Here is a 24,815-nt window from a genome sequence, read left to right as displayed (position 1 = left end):
GAATGAAGAGATATTCAAAATCCTTCTGAGCTTTGAAGAAACAGCCCACAGCGCATCTGTTGGTAAGAGGGATGGATGAAAAGGTCATGTGCAAAGTACTGGGTGAAAGAGCTTTGAGTTTTTCTTACAATAATGCAATGAGTTACTGACCAAGAGTAAACAGTGCTTTGTCACCTTCCCCAAGGGCCACACACTAATTTGGGACATCAGTCTGTACATCATGAGAAGAAGGCAGATAGACATCCAGGGCTCCTTGGCTGTGCTAACGTCTCCAGCTTTCTTTCTGAGCTGTGAAAAAAGAGGAATTCCTCCTTGCAGTGACAGCATGTCCCACAAAACTCATTACAAAAAGCTTGTGTGCTTGAGCATTAACCATGAATAATCATTTAAATGCTATACAAAAATGGACTTTGACCTCAAATTTGGAAAAAAAAAGATTTAAAGTGCATTATTTATGAGATGTCAAGAAACTGAACATTCTCAGTGGTAAAACTATGTTATTATCTAGTCAATGTAAGTGAAGAATAAATACTTCCATTGATTACTGGAATTTGTAAACCAAAATCCCGTGAAAAGGGAATTTCAGATACTAATTAACATAATGAAATATGAAAGCTTAACTGTGTTATCAGTGTAACAAGCAGAGATTTTTCTTTTCTCATCCTGTGTTTTGTTGCAGGGCAACACCACTTAGACACGCATCAGTGCCAGCAAGATCATGGAGCAGCTCATCTTGAGTGCCATCACATGGTACATGCAGGACCAGGTGATGTGTGGATGTGGCACTTGGGGATGTGTTTCAGTGGTGGATTTGGCAGTGCTGGGGTTATGGTTGGACTCAGTGATCTTGAAGGGGTTCTTTCCATCCTAAATGATTCCATGATTCTAAGGAATCTGGCCTAGAGTTGAGAAAAGAACAACAAAATGAGGAACTGTGTTTTGTTTCAAACTTGTCCTCTTTATGTTTCTTCAAGCTTCATGATTTGTTTCCAGAGTACAAGCCATGCTTATTCTTCCTCTTTGAAAGTTAACATCTAATTTCTTGATAGTATAACAAATATACTCCTATAAAATCTATTTTAGTTTTGCTGGCCATCTTGCCAGACTTTAATACTACAGTTTATCAACTCTTTCCAATCCCCTTGCATGAAACAGAGAAAGGGTGACCCAAATCCTTTTTGTTCTGTTAAGAGAAAAAAAAGTCTTAAGCATTCCCAGGTGTTCAGGCAGACCTCTTAATTTATCAGATGTTTTCTGAAATGCAGAGGCAGCACAGTACCAAGATTCAAGCAGATATTGATCTTGTTTCATTGCTCCCCAGCTCCAATAACCCTAGACCAGAATAAACAAAGGGATGATTTTAACAGGCACTTCCATTTATGTCTTCCACCTCTCAAATTCAGCAATAGGGTATTCATATGATGCCAGAATCTGTACATTGAAATCCACAGCACTGTGTGAAGAACAGTGGATTTGTGCCTATAAATTGTTTTAAGCTTTGTTACTTAAAGAGATTGTCATCTGCTTAGTGATTCCTCTGGTCTGCAGCTGTGTTGCTGGGGGAGAACACATCAGCTGTCCTGGGATATTTTTTGGGGGGTACATGGTAAATGGTTTGCTTTTATCAGTGAAGATAAAGTCACAAATACTAGAAAGGGTACAGCTACATGTGAACACAGGTACATATGTGTTTCAAAGATTACCCTCTCTATTACTGATTGTGTTGAAAGTCCTAAATGGAATTAACAGAACACATAATCTGCTCAGGTTTTCATATGTCTGCCTGCACTTGAACTACATTTGTAATTTGCACATTTTCTGCTAGTTTCATTTGTAAAATTAATATATTAATACTGAAATAACGTTTCACTCAACAAGAGAGCACCTGAACTTTGAAAATCCTGCTCCTATTAGCCAAGAAACATACTTTCAGTCTCAAAAACAGGGGAAAATAAGGCTGTGTATGGATGCAATTGGCCGAAAAAAGTGGTTACAAAAAAGTGTTTTGCCTGTGTCTATACCGGGATAAACTGAAACTTTTCCTTTCTATTAATGCTATTCAGGTAACATAACTGTACCTATCTTATGGTTGCATGTTTAAGTAAATAATAATAAATCAAAGAAATATGATCTTTTAAAAATTGTAAAGGAACCACTTTCAATTATTCTGCAAAATAGACTTAGGTATTGTTATCTTTGCTTTCAAATCTACTGACTCAAGCAGGGAAAGATTCATTAATAATGCATTCTAACTTCATAGATTTTATACTAATTTTTCAGTTATCTCCATACATCAAGAGCATGGAATGAGCTTACAAGAAAAGAAGACCCCTCAGGAAAATAAACCTTACAAATTTAGCAAATGTATCTGAGAGCTACGCTTTGAATTCATGCTTGTGATATGTGTTATTACATTTGCTTAGGCAGCAGTTAAAGTCTAATTAATTTAATTAAAAAATTAATTTAATTGCAATTTCATAAAGTAGAAAATTTAACCTGTTTGGCCAATAGTGGGTTTCTGTCACCTTTAGGTAGATTCTGTTTTAATGGGGTTTTTTATTTTTTCAATTAATTTTTTTCTAGTATTTCTGTTGAAAAATTAACTCACTGACCCATGAATAACTTTGACATATTCTTTTCTTCTCTTTGACTTTTAGTTGCACTGGTATTGCTAGCACATATGTAAGGATTGTGTGCCCATAGGAGCCTTCTCTGCTGTTGTAAAAGATTATTCAACACACAGAAATAGGAAACAAGCAATTATCCAGAAGAAACTTTATTTTCTTGTTATTAACTTAAACAACGTATTTGATGACATCTTATATTTGAAGTAAAACTTGTTATAAAAGTATCCATTTTTTTCCTTTTTTGACCAGGTTTAAAATCAAATGGATTTTGAGAAGTTCAAAGTACTTGATATTTGTTAAATGATGGGTGTTTTGTTGTTGTTTACATTTACAAATTCATATTTTATAGAATGTAATGAAACATGAAATCACTCTCATATAAAGTAATGCTGTGTGGTCACAGTACATTGGATATCTATTTCATTGATCTTCAAACCTTGGTCTGGGTCTATAGTGAATTTCCAAAAAATGTAACTACCATGGGAAAATGTGGAGCTTAGCAGCTCATAAGTTAAAGTCAATAATTGAATAACTCCTTTAGAAGGTCTATGGGATTTTCTTCTGGCCACCATTTTGTTTATTACTTATAAATACAATAATTGTATCTCTGTAAATGTTGACAAGACTTGGTGGCACCTGTAAAATATCAGCCAGTGCTGCAAGTGTAGATGAATTTTAAGTGAATTGTGAGTGAACTGTAAGCTAACACATACACACAGGAACCATGCTTGTACTGCTGTTCAAAGACAAACTATTACAGCATAGGAAAGAGACACACAAGAGAGTTATGCAAATGGGAACACAGAGAACCTGTTTTGAAATAGATTCTTTTTTTCAACTGTTCCAAATAACAACTGCAAAAAAATACCTTCTAAACCTAATCCATGTCAGTAAGTAGCAATACAAAGATGTAATATAAAAAATTACCTCTTTTAAATAAATTTATTCGGTAAAATTAAAAAAACTCAGGTGTCTCATAGACTAAAAATTTCTGAAAATTAATTGCCTTGGTGTATCTCAGTACACAGATAAACAAAAAAAAAGGCAAATAACAAGAGGACAGGTAACTACACTCACAAATGGGACTCTTTTCAGTACAGCTCAGTACTGGTTTCAAGGACTTGACAGAACTTCTGAAAAGAATCCCATCTGAGTTTAATATAAAGCCACTGGAAGTTAGTCTTGAAAAAGGAAATTAACAATTATAATTATCTTCTTTTTTATTTGAGGGTAGTGATGCTGGGGAGTGTATTTTACCTTTTCATAACAGAACACAAAGGAAAAAGAGCCAAAATATTCAGTGAGAAACCTGAAACCTTACTGTTCCCTTACAGAAATAAATTTTCAAGTGTGTACTTATATATTTTTTTTTTTTAAATTCAGGAATTAACATGTTCAAAACTACACATCACTCTCTTTTGTCAGTCAGCCAATACTTTTGATTTAGCTTTTGATTTTCTTTGAGTTATCCCAAACAGGGAAAGTTCATAACAGTCACTACCAGCAGGTGGATGAAGATGTTCTACCATGCTCAGTGCTGGCTCTCTTCTCATCCCATTTGACATTGAACAACCCCACAGTGCTACCACTTGGCATTCCTGTTCCCTGCTCAGCCCAGGAATACACAGGCCAGTATTTTCAATGGCTTTTCAGTGGCCAATACAATGGATTACTGAGGATACAGTCCCTGGAAGCACCTTTGTGAATCTTTCACAGGATGAGGCTGAGCACCTTGCCTCTGGACTGGGTGAGCTGAGGAGATTTGATTTTGCCTTCTGGCCCTGAAAAATGAAAGGCTTTTGGGCAGGTTTCACAAGAGAGATACCTTTAAACACCTTTTCTTGAGATGGAATTCAGGACCCTGGGGGAAAATAAAAATAGCCAAAGTATAACCTGGAAAAGTGAGACCTGCTTTTTGGAATTTTGGTGAGCTGGCAGCAAATCATAAAGTTCTAGCTGTCTGACAGAGCTGTCCAGTGCCAAGTGCAAGAGCCTCCAAACCTGGGCTTTAGGGCAGACTGGACAGCACAGGATAGAGGCCAGCCTGTGCAAAAAGCCCAAAAGCCTCAACAGCCACTAGATCATTTTTAAGTCCTTTTTAAGTTTTTATGGGCAGTCTGAGGTACACATATACACTCACTAAGGCACAAGCACATGTCTGTATTTTAGGTGTGCTCAGGGTAGTGGTAGAATGCTACCAAGGAGATGCTTCATGACTTGAGTGTCCACCCAAACACCCACCCACCAACACCAATGCTTCAGCATTATTTATTATCACCTTCCTGCAAAAAGGACTAAGGTAGGTCAGAAAATGATTGTGTGACCAAGGGCATGGCTCTCTCATCCTTAAAGTCCTTAAGAGCAGAAGATTCTCCAGAGGTAAAATTCTGTCATAATCTATGACAGCACTGGGATTCTCTCCTTCCCTTCTCTCTGTTAAGGTTATAGCACTCCAGCCAAACCATCTAAGGACCCAGAATCTCACCCTTTGTGTTGCTGATGAGCAACTTTTTTGTAGCAGTGGGTTAAGAACAAACCTAACTTTTGTGATCCCAGCTCCTGGTAGGGTGGGAAAGACAGGATTGTTACTCTAGATATAGGGGAAGTGAAGAGGCCCAGAAAAAGGCCAGCCTGCAGGCAGAGTAGGATACGGAAGATGGTTGGGTCACAAAATTGCTTTAGCAATGAGCAAATCTGGCATCTTTCACCTAATGCAAATTTAAAATTGCTGTGCTATCACCCTATTGATAGATTGCTTGTCACTAGTTTTACAGCTTTCTGAGACAAACTATGAAACACATAACAAAAGAATGGCTTCAGAAGCTGCCATAGAGGCAGAGAAAGCAATAGGAGTGGAAACAGGATAAGAAAAGAAATCTCTTGAGGATGATTGAAAAAACACACTGTGAACAATATCATGAAAACATCTACCCCTCACTGCTACTGAGCAGCTCATACACACAGCAAACTTCATGGAAGGAAACACAACCCATCTGACACAAATATTAAGAGATGAAAAGAAGGTGGGGCAAAAAATTTAAATACTTTTGAAGGAAAAATAACCACAGTGCAATTGTTGATTCTGATAATATACAATATGAAAATGTTGAATACTTAGAAGGCATAGCTCCTCTATAAAAACTGAAATACAGTATTACAGTGTTAACTACTGAGTTATGATTTGTTGACCCTTTTAGAGTGACAGGCAGTTCCCATAGCTTTTATTCATGAATGGCCATGTTTTACCTCTCACCCCCAGGACACTCTAGGAGATAACACTACAGACAGATTGTCTGGCCTTTACAAAGCAGGTGGCTGTATTTGCTATTAAAAGAGAAACTTGGGCATGAGGTTCTGTGAGAGTACCAGCAGGTAGACTCTCCTGGGTAGGGTTGGAATGGTTTAACAAATGCCTCCATTCCCCCCACGGGCTCAGATGAAGGTGTTACCATCCTGTATGTGGTGACTGAGGTGAGGGGACACTAAAGAGGGTCAGCCCTGTTTAGAGGTCAAAAAAGGGACACTAAAGAGGTCAGCCATGGGGATGGCAACCTGAGATATGCAAGAGAAACAAGCAGATTAAGGTAAGCCTCCAAGGAATGCCTTTCCCTGTGTATTCCACCTAGTTTCTTTTACTCTTTCATCACAAATCAGATATGGTTCTCATGAAAATATTTCCATTACACAGCCTGATAGTATTTATGGGTTTAAAGAAAATCCTTGTGCACACATCACATGGAACTGGTGCTTCAAATCAAACTTTTTTATTTGAGTTAGGAAGAGAAATTTTTTCAAAAACATGTAAGACCTTAATGTTTTACTTAACATTAAAACCTAGAGTCTCATATAAAGGAGTAACCTTTGCTGCTCAAATAGGTGCAAAGAAGTAATTTATATTCCCACGATTCAGGACATAGGAATTGGAAGATCCCTAAGTTTTCTTATATAAGGGAAGGAATTTAGTCAATGCATCTGGAGAAGCCCTATTTCAGATGCTGGGGACAAAAGTGAATAGTAAATTATTTTTCCATGAGGAGGCAGGATGCCCACAGCATCTCTATTGTCTTTCCTTGCTGCATGACCAACAGAACTTCATGTCCCAAGTTTTCCCAGAACCAGCATGATAAGTGAGCTTTCTATCTTCCTTTGACTCAGATTTTTATTCTGCCTAAAGAAGAACACATCTTTCACATACTGTGAATCAATAGAAAGTTGCTGTCCTCCCTTAGATAATATTTTAAGTATCCATTGCTCATGCTATGAAAATAATGAAATATCATGGAAAATATAGATTATGGACAAACTATATGATAGCTGTTCTACCTATACACCTGCACAAGAAACCATAACAGGTATGCGTTAAAAATAAAAATAATTTATGAATATTTAATTAAAGCTTATTTTTTAACTGCATTTTTAAAATAACTTTTACTGTGGGAGAGCATTCCACAATAAGAAGCTAAACTGAAATAACCAAGGATTCCCACTGTGCTTTTGCACTATACTGCTCTGATGTTAGCCCTTTATCCCTGTAAAGGTGCTTTCCTGACAACTCAGTGATTAATGGAAAAGAGGTGAGTTGTTAAATATTCAGCTTTCATGTCTTGCATTCTCTTGACAGAGATCTGTAAGAGTCACATATGCAAAAATCCTTTGAAATGTTGCACTAGTTAAAAGATTTTCTAACCTTTTCAGAAATTAAAAATGGAAAAAAAACTCCAGTGGTTTTATATACTGTGAAAATGTCAGGAAATCTACAAACCCATTATTATGAACTCCATTATGTCTGAAGCAGCAAGAGTGTTACCAGTAAATATAATATTCTCAACACTAACTCCCACAGCTTTTAATGGAAAAATATTTCCTACTTTTCAAGCCTTGCAGGCATAAGAGGAAATGACTACTTAACCAGGATTATCTTGCTTCCTCCCCTTTAAAGATATGTATTTTGATTTTAAAAATATGACTTTATCATGGTTGTCCTATTCTATTTAAACACTTAGACATAACAGCATTCGTGTTTCTCATTCTGACATGTCTTTGACATTGTGCCTCTGCTGCAGTCAAACCTCAAGCTGTGGGGAAATTTTTCATCAGCATTTTTCAAAATAAGTTGTTACAGGGACACTGAAGAAACTCCTCCTGACTAATGACATCACTAACCTGAAAGAGACAGGTCTGTGCAAGGAACTGATTAGTTTTTGGTAACTCTGCAATGGCTCTTTCTGCTCCTTTCTGACAAGGCATAGCCCTGAGTGTGTACAGTGAAAGTGGAAGTGTGGCAGGGAAGGGAAAGTCACTTGACTATAGTCGACCATCAGGATCACTGAGGAAGTGCCCACAGCTCCTGGCCCATCTTGGGAGGTGACAGTAATTCCTTTGCTCCAACCAACCCAAGCCTTTGCCTCTCTGTGAGGGCTACAAAATGAATATTGGTGGCCTACAGTTAGCCCCCATGTAAAAGCCTTGCCTGTTGAGTTCAAGAGTTGGATTCACACAAATTACTTCTGGGGAAAAAATTTACACATTTCTCAGCTGTTCCGATCAACTGAACCAGAACTTTAATGAGGAATTAGCTCCTGGAAATTCCAGGACTCAGGTTATCAAAGCTTTGTCAACATGACAAATTGCCTGACAAAATCTCTCTTTATCTAAGAACTGTTTGTGTATATCAGTGGGTGAATGAATAAATGTAAAGGGGCGGGGGTGGACACTGAAATGTCAGGAACAGACTCTCTACCTGATGATAATTTCTAAACTACTTCTGGCCTCTAAAGGCATTCCTGTTCTATTTGGATTTGATGATTGCACAGATTTTACTAGCAAGCACAGAAAAAAATGTGAGCAACAGAGAGAATTTGGCACAGACTATCACAGACCAATTCAGAAACAAATGTAATGGTCCATGAGAGGTACAGAGAAACAAGAAGGTAAGCCCACCCTCATCAAAGCTAGTGCAGAGGTCTCCCAGGCAAGATCTACATCATCCTCCATAGGTGATTTTAGTCATGAGCAGTCATTCTCACAAATCTGTGACAGTAATAAGCTTAAAACTGGAAAACAATAGTTAAGATAAATGGATATAGAAATGCTAAAGCTTCAAAGGCCAAATGAAGAGTGCCCTATCAATGATTCTAAAAAGGCAGAGCACTTGCTGAACACCTTTTTTCATCTTATCTATTTTTTCTTTGTTTTTCTCCTATTTTCTTATACGTGCATCCTATTTCTGATACTTACTAATTGAAATCTGCTTTTATGTATAAGTATTCAACAGAAACTCAACTAGATAACTATATACCCATCATGGTCTAATATAATTCACACATTAATATATTTCCTGCAACAGAATTTATCTGCATTTATTTCAGTTTTTATCTAAGAAACAGAAGAAATCAGTATTAGCTTTGCAGGCTGACATTAACCTAAGAAGAATGTTATTAACGAATCTCTCACTAAATATCTGTTGTGATCCTGGCTTCATGAACAATACAGATTCTTTCTGCCCTTTCATTCGAATCATAACCCAAACACACAATGTACATCCTCCTTCTTTTCTTCATTTAGCTGCTGCTTGTAGCAAGATCCAGTACCCCAAAGAGAGAGTCTGTGGATTTCCCTTTCCTCTGCCACAACATGGGTACCATTTGTTGTCCTAATGATATTCTCTGTAAAGGACTGAAGTGGTTATGTTTCACCCCAAGATTCCCTCCTCCTTTTCTGCTATTTGCCGGTGTTTACTTTTTAACACTCCACCCCTGTAGAGATTTTGTGGGCTTCCTGCATTCCAACTGCCTGATGCCTGAACTTCTGGTTTTGAACAGGCTGGATTTTTCATTTTGCTGTAGACTCTCGTTTTACGCCTGTTACACCTACACCTAACTACTTGTTATTTATTGCACTAATTGCCACATGTTTTTTCAGCTTTCTTAGAGCCAGTTGTCTGACTAAAGGTCCTCCAAAGACACTTCAAATTCCTCTGAAGTAATTTCTACAGTTTAGGTTGTTTACTGAAACGTGACCAGAACACCAGACCTGACATACTGGACAAATTCTAAATATCACAATTATCATTAAAAATCAGGGGGGGTAAACTTCATAATATGCATTTTATTATCAGTCATATCAGACTAATTACTTATCATCTAATTCCTTCCAGAAGCAAGGAAGACGATTCTCTGCGTTGCTAAAATATAAGGAGGTTTTGGCCTGCAAATAATGGGATCATTTGAGATCAGTGTAGAGCAGAGTACTAATAAATACTGCTTTGAAATCTGTAATCCCTGCACAGAGATTACAGAGTCTACTGCACATTTGCATGTGGAAGATTTTCTCTGTTTTGTTTCCCATTAAAAGTGGCAGTGTGGCAGATAGTGGATGAACCCAAACACACAGTCTGATTCTTTGAAAAGATGCTGAAATATCAAATGAAAGCTATGCTAGGCAGTATGTATTTGGATCTTAGTGCAAGGACTCATACACCATAACCTAAGAGAGTTTTCAGCATCCAGAGATGCCAATCAAATGAAAACAACAAAGGCTCACTGGTAGCTTCCATCTTTGCAGAGTCCTGTGGGATGCCTGGCTGTTGCAAAATGTCCTCTAACAAGAAAGGCATTGAATAGATTTTATAGAACTTTTTATTTATCCAGTTTAATTTGTAGTGACACTTTTACTGTATGGAATAAGTTTGCTCTTTGCCTTTCCTTCTCTTCTTGTCTGGGAAGGTCGTGGTAAGGGAATGAGGAAGAAGGCAAAGTCCTTTACAGGGTTTAGACCAATATAGGGTTCATGGTGTGCACTGAAGAAGGACCTAAGGAGCAATAACTGTAATCTAAAGCTCCTTCAAAGGAAAGAGCAAAACAATTATTGCTGTTGTGGTAGCAGCTGCCTTGACCAGACATGACTAGTTGGTGTGGCTTTACAGAGTCTGCATATAGTGGAATAGAAGTATTTCCTCAAAAAATTTGCAGTCTTTGTGGTGAGCAAACATATAGAAATTCATGTGGAGACTGTGAATCAAGCAATTTTTTATATTCTCAGTTACATTTCATCTTGACTGGCCATCATCAATAAATGTATTTAATTAATAAGTGGTCTGAAAGAGGATGATACTTGTCTTAGCTATATCTGCCACGTATGAAATGCACAAGTGAGGGTTAGAGGATTCCTGATATTCAGAGGTACATTCTTGAAGTTCAGAGTTCTTGAATATCTGATGAGTTAAGGTAAAGATGTGGGAGAATGAAGATGTTTCTGAGATAATGACTTTCTTTTGTTCAATGCCTGTCACTTTTGTGGAAGATACTGGGGAAGGAGGAAGTCTCTTCTACTCTCAGGGTATTTGGGTGAAACTTCAGCAGGAGAGAAGTCCCTTTCATTACAATAACTACTACTTGTGAAGACTCTGCTGCTCCAGAATATGCCCTTTCACAGAAGTCTTTCTTGCTTTACTGATACAAGAAGTGTCTGTCCCACCTCTGCTAGCAGTGTAACCAGAGACTAATTGGAGACTGAATTCTTTAAAATGCCTCTCAGATAGAAAAGTGGAGAACAGTCCATTGCTGGCAGGTATTATAGCTCTGCAAAAGGCACAGTGTTTGAATTCCAGGTAATCCTTTCCATTAGTTACATTAGAATAACTCTCAAGAATAGTAACAGTAAAAGAAGGCAGAACCTAGACTAGAAAGTCATAATTATTCAGGACAAGAGAGAAATATTTACCATAAGGGTGGTAGAGACTGTCTAAATAGAGAAATAGAGAAATGTTTGAAAAGTAAGAAACAGAACTGGAAACCACAAAACCACAAAAAAGGGCTATGCCCTTTATGGGAAGGAAATAGGTGGTAGCAGTATTGTGTGTAAGTCTCTATCTCCAGCAGGAAAGGAAGATTACTAAAGGGAAAAGTGTACAGCCCTCTAGACAGTGAAGCCTGGGAAGGAGAGAAGGTATGTTTTACATGCAGATAGAATAAAATATTGAGAGTGCTATTTAAATCTTTAAAGAATCAATTATGTTGTTTTTCTAATACAGAATTGTTTCAATTGTCCTCAGGCTTCTGAAACATTTACCTCCATACAGAGATACAGTCTTGAATCCCACCTTATGTACTGGAAAGGGTTTGAATTGCAAAGACAACTGAAGAAAATTGACTTTAGAGAATCAGAAAAAGTGTGAGACAGGAGAAACTCTTATAATGCTTTTCAATACCATGCTTCTGGAATAAGTTTATCATTCCTTACATATGCCAGACTTCTACCTCATGATATTTTTAACTTATGACTCCAAGCAGTTTGTTTTTAAAAGTGACATTTTAAGAAAAATATGTATAATTTAAATATTTTGATTAGCATTTTCTACCTAAATCAGAACTAATGTGTAGATTCTGACAGTAACTTTTTCCTAGGATTAGTCATTAGAGGAAAAAAATCCTAACATCAACGCCACACAAGTTATTTCCTTTAGCTTCACATCAGAGATGCTCTCTCAAGCCACCTATTTCTCTTATCTTCTTATGGTTTTTAAAAAGCAGTACAGATCTTTACAAGTCTTGACCTTTATCAATCATTGACTGATTCTTTTTAGTTTTTCCTTCTCCAATCTTAGAGCAAAATAAATATTCTTTAGATCAATGTTTTAAGTAGACAGAACTGAGTAGCAGAGATGCATGAGGAAGGATGAAACCTATTGAAAAAAACCCTGTCTTTTTATTGTCTTTCCCCTGTTTAAGTTTAAACACAAAATTTAACAATTGTTTAAAAATATTTTTTCTTATCTATTAGAAAATACTCAACTGGTAAAACCCAACTTCTCTTTTACAACACATTTATGGCTTACTACCATAAGGAAAATGATGCAGAACATGGGTTTTCATCTCTGCATGAGAAAAGGTTTGGATTTTTAGTTTATTGTTATTCCACAGAGCCTGTAAAATCTACAGCTACAGTAATCTGGTCTCATTTATGCCTATAATATACATAGGCTATATGTGGATGCCAATCAAACATTTTCCCTTTAAAAAAGCTACTTTTAAAGGTAGACTGCTGGCTTTAAAATAATTTATCCTTCTATGTACTTCATAAAAAATATTTATGTATAGAATGTATTAGGGAATAAAACTTATAATACATATCATTGGCTTTTCATTCTATAGACTCTCTAGTCCCACTTTTTTTTTCTAGTTGAGACTGTAAAAAATTATAAAAAATAGCTTTTCTTTTGTTCAAATTTTATTGGTTTTGTTTTTTGACCTATTTGCACGTATTTCTGTGCTGCAAAAGATGAACTCCAGGAACAACTGACAATAATTTTTAGATTATTGTCTGTGTTGGGTTTCCTATTTAATTTTCAAATAACCCCAGAGTTTTAATTCAAATATAATATCATGTTGTATTTTCGTAAGGAAGGCAAATTTATCCACAACGTTTGCCTATGTGATAGATAATGTATTTGGGGGTAGGTAAATTACAGATCATAAATAAATAAAGTAATCATTACTAACTGTGAAGAAGCTGTTACATATTGAATAGACTAACATGATATTAGATGATTTAGTAAGGATTCTATATTGCTCTTCAAATCATAAATGTGATACCACGGTTCAAAGAATTGCAAAACATTTGTGCCACAGCAAGTGAAAACCTATACTGAGAGCCTTTTGGAAAGCAAAGAAAACCCCACAGCCTTAAACTTCAGCAATGATTTACCTTCCAGGAAGTGCTGCTGGGGTCAAGTTCTGAGACTCAGCTCATCTACAAGTCAGTCCCACTTGAGACCCAAATTAAGTAACCAGCAATACCTGCACCAGCTTCCCTCTTTAGACATCTCAAACTACTGAAGCCCTTAGTTTTTCATCCGTGGGCTGCTTGTAAATTGCTACTGGCAGTTCAACACTTTGTATCTCCTCATCCATTAGGTTAATTCAGAATGAATCATACTGAATTTGGGACACAGATCCTCATGAATTGCATTTCATGCCTTGGGATATTATGACAGCTCAGAGGAGTTGGTCCTCACCCACACTTGTTAACAGATTGCCACAAAGCAAACCCAGAGATAGGGCCAGGGGTACTGCAGAGGGGTGGGCGATGGATCAGGCAGTGACACCATCTTGCAATAATAAAGATAACACTTCTAAATGACAAGCAAAGTTCAGCAGAGGGGATTCTTCAAACTCAGAGAGATACTGACTTGGCACAGTCTTCTCCTTTGGTTTGCTTCAGGCTGGAACTCTATTTTCTAATTACAGGAATATGGAGTTGGGAATAAAGGATGTGTGCAAAGACTCACTGAACACAGTGAGAGTGGGGCTTTGGTAGTTTGGCATGAGCAGTGAGGACACAGCAGCTCAATTTTCCTGAAGAAAAATATAGCTTTGACTGAAAGGGAAAAAATTTCAAAACATTACTAATTAAAAATTACTAATTTGAAGCCATTTTCACTGATAATTGCCTACAACATAAAGTCAGACAAAAGTAAAAATAAGATATCTCTCAATCCTTACATTAACCATACAATGTATTGTATATATTGTAACTTTTCAATGTATTATACTTTTTCAATGTATTGTACAGATAAGGTTGAGTCAACCACATTACTGTTGTAGGATGTATTAAAATTAGTGCATTTTTCATAACAAAGCAATATTTCAAATGCAGAAACAATTTTATTTTTTTCATGTCACTTAGAGGAACAACTAAAAAATGCCTGAAAGTCTTCTGACATGACAGCATTAAGAGACTGAAAAAGTACCAAATAATTTTAACTTAGGAAGATGATATTTTATCTTTCAATTTTGCTTAGCTGTGGAAGTATGACCATCAAAAATTATTATTAGTGATACCCAGTATCACTAATCTATCACGTGCACTTCTGCAGAAAAACAAGAACCATCATCCAATATGCTTATTACTCATATTGATGAGTAAAAAGGAGATAAAGCAAGAACAATGGATAAACAAAGTTAACTTAACATCTAATTAAAAAGTTGGTATGAGTAATACCCTTTTTCCTTTAATCACAGTTAAATGTCTGCTTTGCTCTCAAGCTTCTTTAACTGGATACCAGATAGTCAATTAAGTAGCAGTGTGATTCAATACAGCTTTAAATAATATCAAAATAATGATGTCCTTGTCATGGTCATGGCAGAACATTAACACATCTTAATAAATAGAGCTACATTTCAACAAATTTAGCAGTCAAAAATGTAAACACCTTAGAAGACCTGGGCTATAAATTTCTGTGATATACCACACCTTTTCCATTTCCTCTTATAAAATTCTTCTTGTTAAATAGCTCAATGTAAAATCTTTCTGAAAGCCATATTTGAATATATTTTTGGAATTTGACATTCATTCACCTGTCAATTAGAGGCATCATGAAAGAAGACATTCACACTCCAAGTTCAGGTATGTCACCCCAGATGTCTGAAAAAAAAACCTCTAAAACCCTATACAGGGAATGGAACAAGCTGTCAGTTTGCCAAAGTCCAGGAGAAGCCATCTCGATGGGAAGATGCAGGTAGCTGCAAAGATGTTCCACTCTGGTGTGATATGATTTATGTCATGCAAGTGCCTCTTGATCTAAATTGACATTTTTTGGGGAAAGTTACTGTGACCAAGTGTAGACTTAGAGTGAGGTTTCATAATCAGTTTGAGCCAAAACACCTTCTTCCACCTTTTCTCCCTGGCTGCAATTCCCACTCTCACCATGTATTGGCATGAGGGTTTGCTGCACTCATGTCACCATCAGTATAGAAAGTTATCCAGCTTCAATTGATTTCCTTTCCTTTAAATTGCTTTTCAGCCCTGTAAGGAAGAGTGCTGAAGCTGGATGAAATAAGAGGAGTGTGGGGGGAGGCAGGTGACAGAGCAGCACAGATTTGCACTTCTTTAAAGCAATCATGAAACATCACACCATTAATGGCTGGCATAGCTGCCAGGTGAAACTCTGGGTCCTCTCAAGAGGCTCTACTGACTAATTCAGGAGCCCATTTGAGCCAGAGGTCTCAGCTGAAAAAAGTGAACACTCTTCATGGTGTATAAATAGCAGGAACACAAAGGTATTGGCAGCAGCAGAAGTCAGGCATCTTAATGGGATTTGTGCATCTTACTCTAAAAGGGGATTTTTGTAGGGGTTTTTTGGTAATTTTTTCTTTCAAAGTAACTGTGCCAGAATCATTTTAAACAGAAAACAACAAGGCCAATGGGTTTGCATGTCCAGAAATTGCAGGAAACAGTAGCAAAACTTTCCTCCTCCCCAGGCCTCTTTCTGCTGTAAAAGTAGGAGCCTGAACAGTCACTTTCCTCTTGAACTGCTGGCTCAGTCTGCCCTGAAAACCACACTCCATTTTCTACCTCCATTTTCCTCCTTTCCTCAGGGACAGACTGATATAAGGAACTCTCCAAATAAAACAACTCTGAGAAAACATGTGAGTTTTTATAAATGTGAGTATTTATAAAACTAAAATTCAGGCTGTGAATTTTAAGGGGTATCAACTCTCAGAAAAGTATTTCAAATACACTGAGTTATGCCTTGTGTGTGTTCCTCCAGTAACTACTACAACAACATTTTAGTCCTCATTTTAGTTTTTGATTTAGGTTGAACTATTATTGTTGGTAACACATTTATAAGTGTGTCCACTATAGTAAGTAAATTAGTCTGAATGTTCTAAAAAAAACCCTAAAGATAATTTATTCCCCAACAGCAGTTCCAAAATATTTTGTCTTGGATTTTCCCTTTCTAAATGTAACTTCTGTTTGTTTGTTTTTGCTAAGAAGAATAATCTGATTTGAGTATGGCATAATGGAAAATATTTGCATTTATAAGCTTTTTTAAGTGCCTGACCTTTCCAAAGCATTGGGAGACTGTAAATGGCACTTTGGATAATGTTGCTATGATAAGATGTCAGCTGTGTTAACTGCTACTTGAAAAAGGTTAAAAAAAATGAAATATTGGTTGCTGTATTTTTAAGTTGTCTTCCTTTATATGAGTATTGAAAATCTTTATTAAGAGTTGAAAAGGTCTTCCAAACAGAAATCCTCTAATTTTGACTTAAGTGGGATGAATTCTCTGTTTAATATAAATTTATGGGAGATTAAAACCACACACATTAAAACCACACACAAGAAACCCACAAAAAAATCTCTACTATAAACCTATAGGTATCTTTGGATCAATCTCTAAACATAAAACATCAGCACCAAGAAGCTAGTCTTCCTTTAATTTTCAATGAGGAGAAATGTACCATGCATGCTCTTAGATATCTCGTGAAAATCTGACCGTGAATGAATTATTAAAAATTACAAGCATTTATGACTTCAAATTAATTGCTTTGAAAGCTGTGAAAGAAACTAAACTTATAACCCCACAGCCTCCCATCTCCAATCAATTCATTACATAAGTGTACAGAGAAGTAATTTTGCAATGGTTGTTATAAATTTTTCTAAATAAGCCTAATGTGGTTAACTGAAGTATGTGCTTCATTTATTTCTGTAGTGAACATGAATCATTACTTGATACGTTTTATTTCATGGTAAGTAAAAAATCCAACTAATATTTTTTTTCCAATATTTTCAGTTGTTACAAACTAGCTGTTGGAATGACACCAGCATACTGGTAATATAACACATAATTAGGTGAAGGACACTCTAAGCAGCTGAAATTACTGATTCATTGGAAGGTGACATTTGCTGCAGAGCTCCAGGTAAACACTCAGGCCTGACAAACACGAAAAAATCCTGTAAATTTAAATTTGGACTTTACTGAACTGAATGCCTTTTCTCTCCTTTAACTTCCTAGCTCCATGGTTCTCAAGAGTTACCTCTGAGCAGTGAAAAAAATGTTTAACACCTGGGGTGTTTTGCATTTGGTCTTTTATTTGTATATACTTTCAGATTGGCATGAAAATGAAGTGCTCAATAAACCTCTTGTTTCAGGTGATATTTGACTTTCTTGTGTGGAAAAGAACAAAAGTTCCTTAGTAGTCCATTGTCAGAATTTTACCTCAGGCAAAAGAATAAAAAAATTAAAAGAGGACAGATTGTGGAAAATACTGCTGTGTTACCTTTTGTTATAACTCTTTAAAGCATTCTCAGACAGATACAGGACACCAGTTATGGCTGGCATGTGAATGTTGAACACACTCCCAGTCTTATTTGTTAATATGAAATTTAGACTAATAACCATGTTTATCCTAATATTCTCAATCTTATCCCAAAACAAAGGACTGCATTGACCTATAGTTCTTCATGCATTCATTACTAAAAAAATGCTACATAAAGCTTTATAGTACATGCCATATGTAAACTGTTGGAATTATTTTCACTTTTTAATATCAATTATGCTGTGTGGCATCAAGTTGAATTTCTGTGAGTACGTTATTTTTTTATTTTCAAGTTCCTCATATATTAATTATGTAAAATTCCATAAGTAACAAATTGGATATTTATTAAAAATATGTGTTGATTATATCTTGAGATTATATAGCCTGTGTATTCATCCATAATATCTTATGAAAACAGACAAGAATAGCTCTTCAGAATGCACAATCTGGAGTCTCAGTGTTACTCATATGTTAACAAATATTAAAAAAGATCCTGTTCAGCTGATTGCTTCAAAATATTCACACTACTATGTTCTAAAATGTAAGAGTTTATCAAAAGCATTTAAGCCCTTCAGACCCTCAGTGTTCCTCCAAGCAACCTTCCATTTTCTAGGGACCTGACACGCTCCCAAATCCCTGATAATTTTTGCTATTAAGAATGCATGCAGAGTTAGATGGATTTTTCAGAATGAAACCTGTGTGCAGCACTAAATCAAAATACAAATCCACAGTATGTCTAAGACAAAAACAGTGTTCAATGCAGCTTCATGTAAAACTACTTCTTTGAACTGTATGAGCACATGCTGACTTTACCAGAAGGCTGGAAAGCAGTTATTCTAGAGCTGGAAAACAGACTAATTCCTGTAAAAACTGTGAATTCCTGAGTAAGAATTGTACTAATATTTGTCATTTCACCAATACATTTTTCTTGAGATGAGCTTTATGTATGATTAACTTTGCTGCTCACAAGAGAACTGTATCCCTGTGGCAAGACATTCTGGAGCAGTTAGTTAATTTAAATACACTTATAAATGACGGTACACAATATTAAACTTTTGAGTTTGACATTTGCTGTTTATTATTTTAATGCTTGTGCATACCATCATCATTGTATGATGATTTGGGTTTTTTTAACACAAAGAAACACTCCTTTGTTTTTCATCATAATATGTAATGAAGTCCCTACTTATAATTCAGAAACACGAAGTATAGCTTGAAACAAAAAATTTGGCAAAAAAATATCACAGAACAATATGATTCCTGATTTTTAAAATGTATAAAATTAAAGTCTTTCTAGGACTAGAATTTCACATGAAATTTTGTACTGTATGTGCCTAAATTGTGTTTATTGCTGTGCATACTTAATATACTCTTGGTTACAATATTTTATATCTTGCTGTCTGCCACAGAGTATTCCAACAAAGGAATTCACTTTATTCAGATGACAGGGAAAGTCTCTTGAGTCCTGTACAAACTTACCTCTTAGGTCCATTCATACTGCGCTAGAAATACTTTATTTCTTTTTTTGTTTGATTGTTTGTCCCTTTTTTTGGGTTTTGTTTGTTTTTCTGTTTGTTTCTCTTTTCTAACATAACACCTACTTAGCTAAAAATAATTCAACAATACCTTTATTTCTCTGGGTGAATTTTGGCATGTCAAATTGCAGCCCTGTGCAGAACCAGGAGACACACTGAAAAAGTGGGGAGGACAGAGGCTAACTAGCTTGTGAGGTGTTTAAAATAATTATTTCATGTTTTGTAATTTTTTAATCCAGATCCATTATTGTCTGTTGTGGAATCACATTTGTCTTCTTTAGTAATATGACAGGAACCAACTGGTTACTAAAGTCAGACCTTTTTCAGTCAGGCTAATAGTATTCTTTGTTTCCTTGAGGGGGATAGATATTGGACAGTGTTGGTGTGAAAAACATTGAAAGGTGAAACTGAAAAGACTCAGAACTTACCAATTTAAAAAAATCCCAGAATATAATTTTAAAAATAAATTTATATATAATGGATATTATATATTTATATTATAAATACATAACATCTGCATTACTCTATAATTAAAAATATAGTTAGCCAAAATTTTAGGATTTCTGATATATAAGGAACAATGTTAATTAATTCCTTCCTGGACAGGTCTGCATAAATATTTTCAGGTTTGTGTTTTCATTATCATTATGTTATCAGGGATTTGTACATTTGATTTGGTTAGCATGCTGAAGGTAAGAAAAAGAATATTGTGGAACTCAGTTCCTTGCTCATTATGGTCCTCATTCCTATGCCTTGCCTCCCCTGGCCTCCTGCTCATTGCCAGCTTTTGTCTCCCTGGCCCATGCTGCTGCCAGACCACAGAGTGGCTCAGAGTTGAAAACACTCTTCATCTTCTTACAGCTCCAATCTTTGCAGGACACAATGTTTTAAAGAGAGTATTTAACATAATATTTTATCTGGAGTTGTTGTTTCCAGAGAAGTAGTTTGTAGTGGGGTCACATATCTACCTAAAAGCCTTTTTAACAGGAGAAAAGCTTAAAGGTAATTAGTGTTTTTTATCCTTGCATCAGGATTAAGTAATTGATTGCAAAATTGGAAGTGAAATAACAAACAGAAAACATAAAGTCCAGAAACTAATCTTTCTTTCCTTATCTAGGTTTTTATACCTAATTCCTTAGCTCTCCCATCCTATTTTTATGAAAAGCCTTTGAGAAATTAAATTTGCCTTCAATTTTTATCCTGTCCTATCTCATGTGTTTCTGGTTACTATTCAGTGAAATAAACAAGTATTTCTGATGATATATGAAGATACCTGTGACTCTCTGAAGTTGCTAGTCGCAGTACAGCCATGCTTAACACACTCCCAAATACCAGCTGAAGAGCCTGACACCTTTTCATCAAACAACTCAGGATGACTTGGGCACCATGGGAGCCTGTGGGTTCCCAGGACTGAGGAGTGCAGATTCTCCAGCTCTGGTTTCTCACCTTTTGCCTTAGCAAGTCTGACTTAAGCCATATCAGTCACCCCTTGGAGAAATTCCTCCTGCAGTCACATCCTGCTCTGATGTTTTAAGGAAGCCAAGCAAGATAATGACACAACAGGTTTGTGGTTCCATGACATTAGCTTTAACTGCTGTGTGTAGAAGAGCCCACTATGCCTCACATGTCTGTCACCCAGAAGTGCTGAAGCCAAATGAACAAGATGTGTCCTAGATGTGTCTTGGGAGTTGGATACACCTCTAGTTAGATACTGCATGGAGGTGTTCTGTTTAGGAACTGAATTCCAGTAGCTCTTTCAATGGAAATACACTGGTATTACTGAGATCTTCCTCAGAAGTGTGCCCAGCACTGCTCCACAGGGGAAGATTTGGAAGTGAGCCATCACCACTGACTTTTCAGTACATCATGTGCGCCTGGAGCTACACACATCCCTGTAAGGTAGGCATGACTTCGCAGAACATTCCCTCACACACACATAACCTCTTTCATTTCCAGCTCCAGCTGGAGGACTGTGAGGTGAGAAATGTGGCAGGAGAGCAGGAACTGCCCCAGGTCCCCAGCAGCTGGTGACCTGCTAAAGAAATCCTGGTCTGCCCCAGGCTCCTAGTTCCTTGCTCTGTCTTCACCTTGGGAATGGGAATACCACCCATTCTATTTCTCTAGCATCCACCAACACTTTTATTTTCCAGGTAAGGGACAAACACACCATCCCAAATACATTCTGGAGGACAAACATTTCCTGGCAGTGTCTAGACTGGTCACAAAATGTGGCCACCCCAAGTGTCAGCTGAGTAGGATTCTCCTAGCTTTGACAGCTAAGTGAACCTTGGCATTATTCCAACATTAAAATATTCTGCATCTCTGCAAGATATGAACTGAACCCCAGAAATGAGCACTGGCTTTCCTCAGGGAAACACAGACCTTTCAAAGGTTATCCAGCAGGACTAAGGCATTAAATCTAAGAGCAGAATACCACAGTTTTTATGTCAGGGAACTATCCATTTTTTTCACTTGTTCCAGTTCTCACAGGTGTTTTACAGGCTCTTAAACAACAAATTAATATGTTCTTGTACCTTCTTGATATAAGGATAAGTACTGTAACATCACATTAATTTATGGTCAGACTTTCCCATCTGTGTCTGAAAGTGATGTTTTGAAGTTAACTCTATATTCACCAACAGCTCTTTAGTTTTCTCAAAGGTGTCTTTTTCAAACACAGTTCTTTTCAAATTATTTGATTTTTTTTTTTTTTTTTAGAACTATGAGAAATCAAAACTGAGATAAATTCTAAAACTCATAGACAAAAAGCCTCTAGCTAGCCATTAATAATTACCCTCTTCTTGAAATAGTCTCACCATACAGTATATTTAGCAGGACAACATCAAAACCCAGAAAGGTTCTGCCTTTTGGTTTTGTTTTTTCTTTTTTTTCATCAAAAATATCTCAGTAAGCAACATCAGTTAAAAAACAAATGTGCAGTCACTTTGTTCTCTGTTCCCTAGTCTTGTGTTCAAACAACCTAAAATCATTTAGGACTGGCATACAGGAAACATTTTCTGATTGAGTGCACTAGAAACAATATCTTCAGAATAATAGAAAGTAGCTCTAGAAGGAAACATGCTACTCATCTCCTTTTCTATATAATAATTTCTAAAAAAAACTGTATATCAGCATATCAGAAATTTACCTGGATAGCCTGAATCATTCAAAGTAATAGTTTACTATTATCAAAGAAAATATGAGTTATTCTCTGGCCACTATTAGCCATAGGCTGGTAATCACCATAAAATGCTCTGCCAATGACTGTCAGAATTAATTTGCAAGCCTTCTGCTTTTTCTGATGTTGTGTTGCAGAATGTACTGAGCTTTACTCACAGTATTTTTTTCTATGAGATTTATATATACTTTTTCCTACAAGATTTGTTTCTACCAGATTGGTTTCCATTTTCTCCTGTAGCCAACATGCTAGAAAATCTATCAATAGGTTACTGTTCTGACACCAAAGCATAATTCCAGTGTAACTTACTGTTTGCTTCTTACAAGTTACCCTCATTGCCAATCCACAAAAGAGATAAATTGCTATATGCTGCAAAATCTAGTAACACATGCACTCAGGTTTGGAGCCTTCATTACCTCTGCAGCAGTAGGATGTGAAAATGACCAATCATACCCACCATCCACTAGACTAGAAAAAGTGAAACAAAATGCTTTCCTTCATGCATCAATTTCTCTTCATTCACCTAAGCATAAATATCCATACATTCAGAATTATCAGATGCTATTACAAAAACACTACTGCTTGCTGGATGATTTGCCCAGCACAACCTTTGTAATTACAGAATATCCTTGCTGCCAACAAAGCACAAAAGTCTTCTGAGCAGAACTTAAATCACAAAATCCCAATGAATCCCAGAGTAAGTATGTATAAATATACAGAGAAGGAAAAGTTTAAAAAGAAAAGTTCAGATACTCTGGTCACTGTTTGACTTTCATCATGATAAAACCTAGTATCAGTAACCAAAAGCTTAGCATGCAGTATTAATTATTAAGATTTTTGTTTGTCAACAACAATCTTGTCAATGGTGTATCATACATCTCTGCATGGAATCAACATGTGTCTGATGCCTTTTCAATTAAATTATTAATGTCAACATGCCATCACATTACCATCATACATTAACACATCAAATTCCTTCATACAATTTGAACAGAGGTTATGTTTGCTACTTACCTAACTGGGTCTCCTGAATTGTTAGCTTACTCTCCAGGGGGTGTAAAAGCTTTGGTGGTTTATCTGTTAGTGGTGCTAGAAAAGAAAGAAATTCACATATATATTGTTCTGATTATTATTGAGTAGACTAAGACTTGGTTTTATACCTAGTATTTCAAGAAGGCTTTGGTTTTCTTTTGTTTTAATAATGTTCATGCCTTCAGTTGCTGTAAATGTTTTTGCTTAGACAGTAAATGTTGCACCAATATTAAAGGCCTTTGTATTAAGAAAGTAATTTCTTTAAACCCCCACAAAAACAAACAAAAAAACCCACCAAAAAAAAGCAACCAAGCAATAAAACAAAACCAACAAAAAACCCCAAAGCAACCAACCAAAAAAAAACCCAAACAAAAATGCACTGTCATTGCAATTTTCTCTTTTGGTAAATATCCAGAATTTCAGTTTGCTTTTATATTTAATTACTTTTCTTTAAGGTATAGTCACTAAAAGATAAATAACATAATTTACTGTAAAACAATTAAGAATATTTGATGACAATTTTATTTGAAAGATATTCCCAACATTGAAACTTAGTAAAGTAGTACTAGATAAGTTTTCAGAATCCAGGGAATGGATACAATGAAATAATGTCAAGATTCCTAATACAATGGCTTCTCTTTTACTTTTTAGTCTGCCTTGAAATAATATTAGTAGACTTTATGCAATAATGGAATAGAATGAGTTTTGTAGTGGTCAAAAATCTTCTGAAGGTTGTTGAAGGGTGTTCAAACCACGCATGTATATAAATCATCCTATTCTACTAAATATAACATCTGCTTACTCGATTCAGAGAACTGATATTGACTATTACTACTTTTGTTGTTGGTAGCAAGTGTACTTTTTACTGTGTCTGAGAGATGAGTGCATGCCATATGAAACAATTTTTTTTTTTCCCTTTAATACTGACAGTAAATATTCATGGGAAATTTCCAACTTTTAAAGTCACCTGCAACATTTTGATATTCTGTTTTTCAGCATCAATTCATACTTCAGTTTCTAACACAGATTATGGGCTGTCGTAGATTTAAAATACATTTGACATTTTGATATAGCTCTAGAATATTTGTTCCCTTCAACTTGTCAAAATCAATGCTCCTTTTCTTACTGACACACACACATACCCATATGTGTATGGGCTTAATCTACTAAACACACTTGTCTCCTGTCAGTGGAATAGCAGGGGAAGTTTATTTGCATTTTCTTCATTATGTTTCCTCTGGTCTTTTAGTAAATTATCAACGTTCTTTAAAAGGTACAGCATTAATTTCAACTTTGCAACAATTACAGAATGGAACCACTATCAACTCATGTTTCTGCTTTA

General features: G+C 36.0%; 1 protein-coding gene across 1 annotated transcript in view; it reads right to left on the bottom strand.

Moving 5' to 3' along the window:
• IL1RAPL1 (interleukin 1 receptor accessory protein like 1) overlaps positions 1 to 24,815 on the bottom strand; it is a 258,654-nt gene that overhangs the window by 129,967 nt on the left and 103,872 nt on the right. The window contains exon 4 of the mRNA XM_059840325.1: positions 23,456 to 23,530. Within this exon, the coding sequence (XP_059696308.1) occupies positions 23,456 to 23,530 (75 nt within the window). The remainder of the gene's footprint in view (positions 1 to 23,455; positions 23,531 to 24,815) is intronic.

This window comes from Haemorhous mexicanus, chromosome 2 (genome assembly GCF_027477595.1).
Source record: "Haemorhous mexicanus isolate bHaeMex1 chromosome 2, bHaeMex1.pri, whole genome shotgun sequence".
Taxonomy (NCBI): domain Eukaryota; kingdom Metazoa; phylum Chordata; class Aves; order Passeriformes; family Fringillidae; genus Haemorhous; species Haemorhous mexicanus.
The sequence above is the reverse complement of the archived record's forward strand: the minus strand, read 5'-3'. Positions and strand labels throughout refer to the sequence as shown.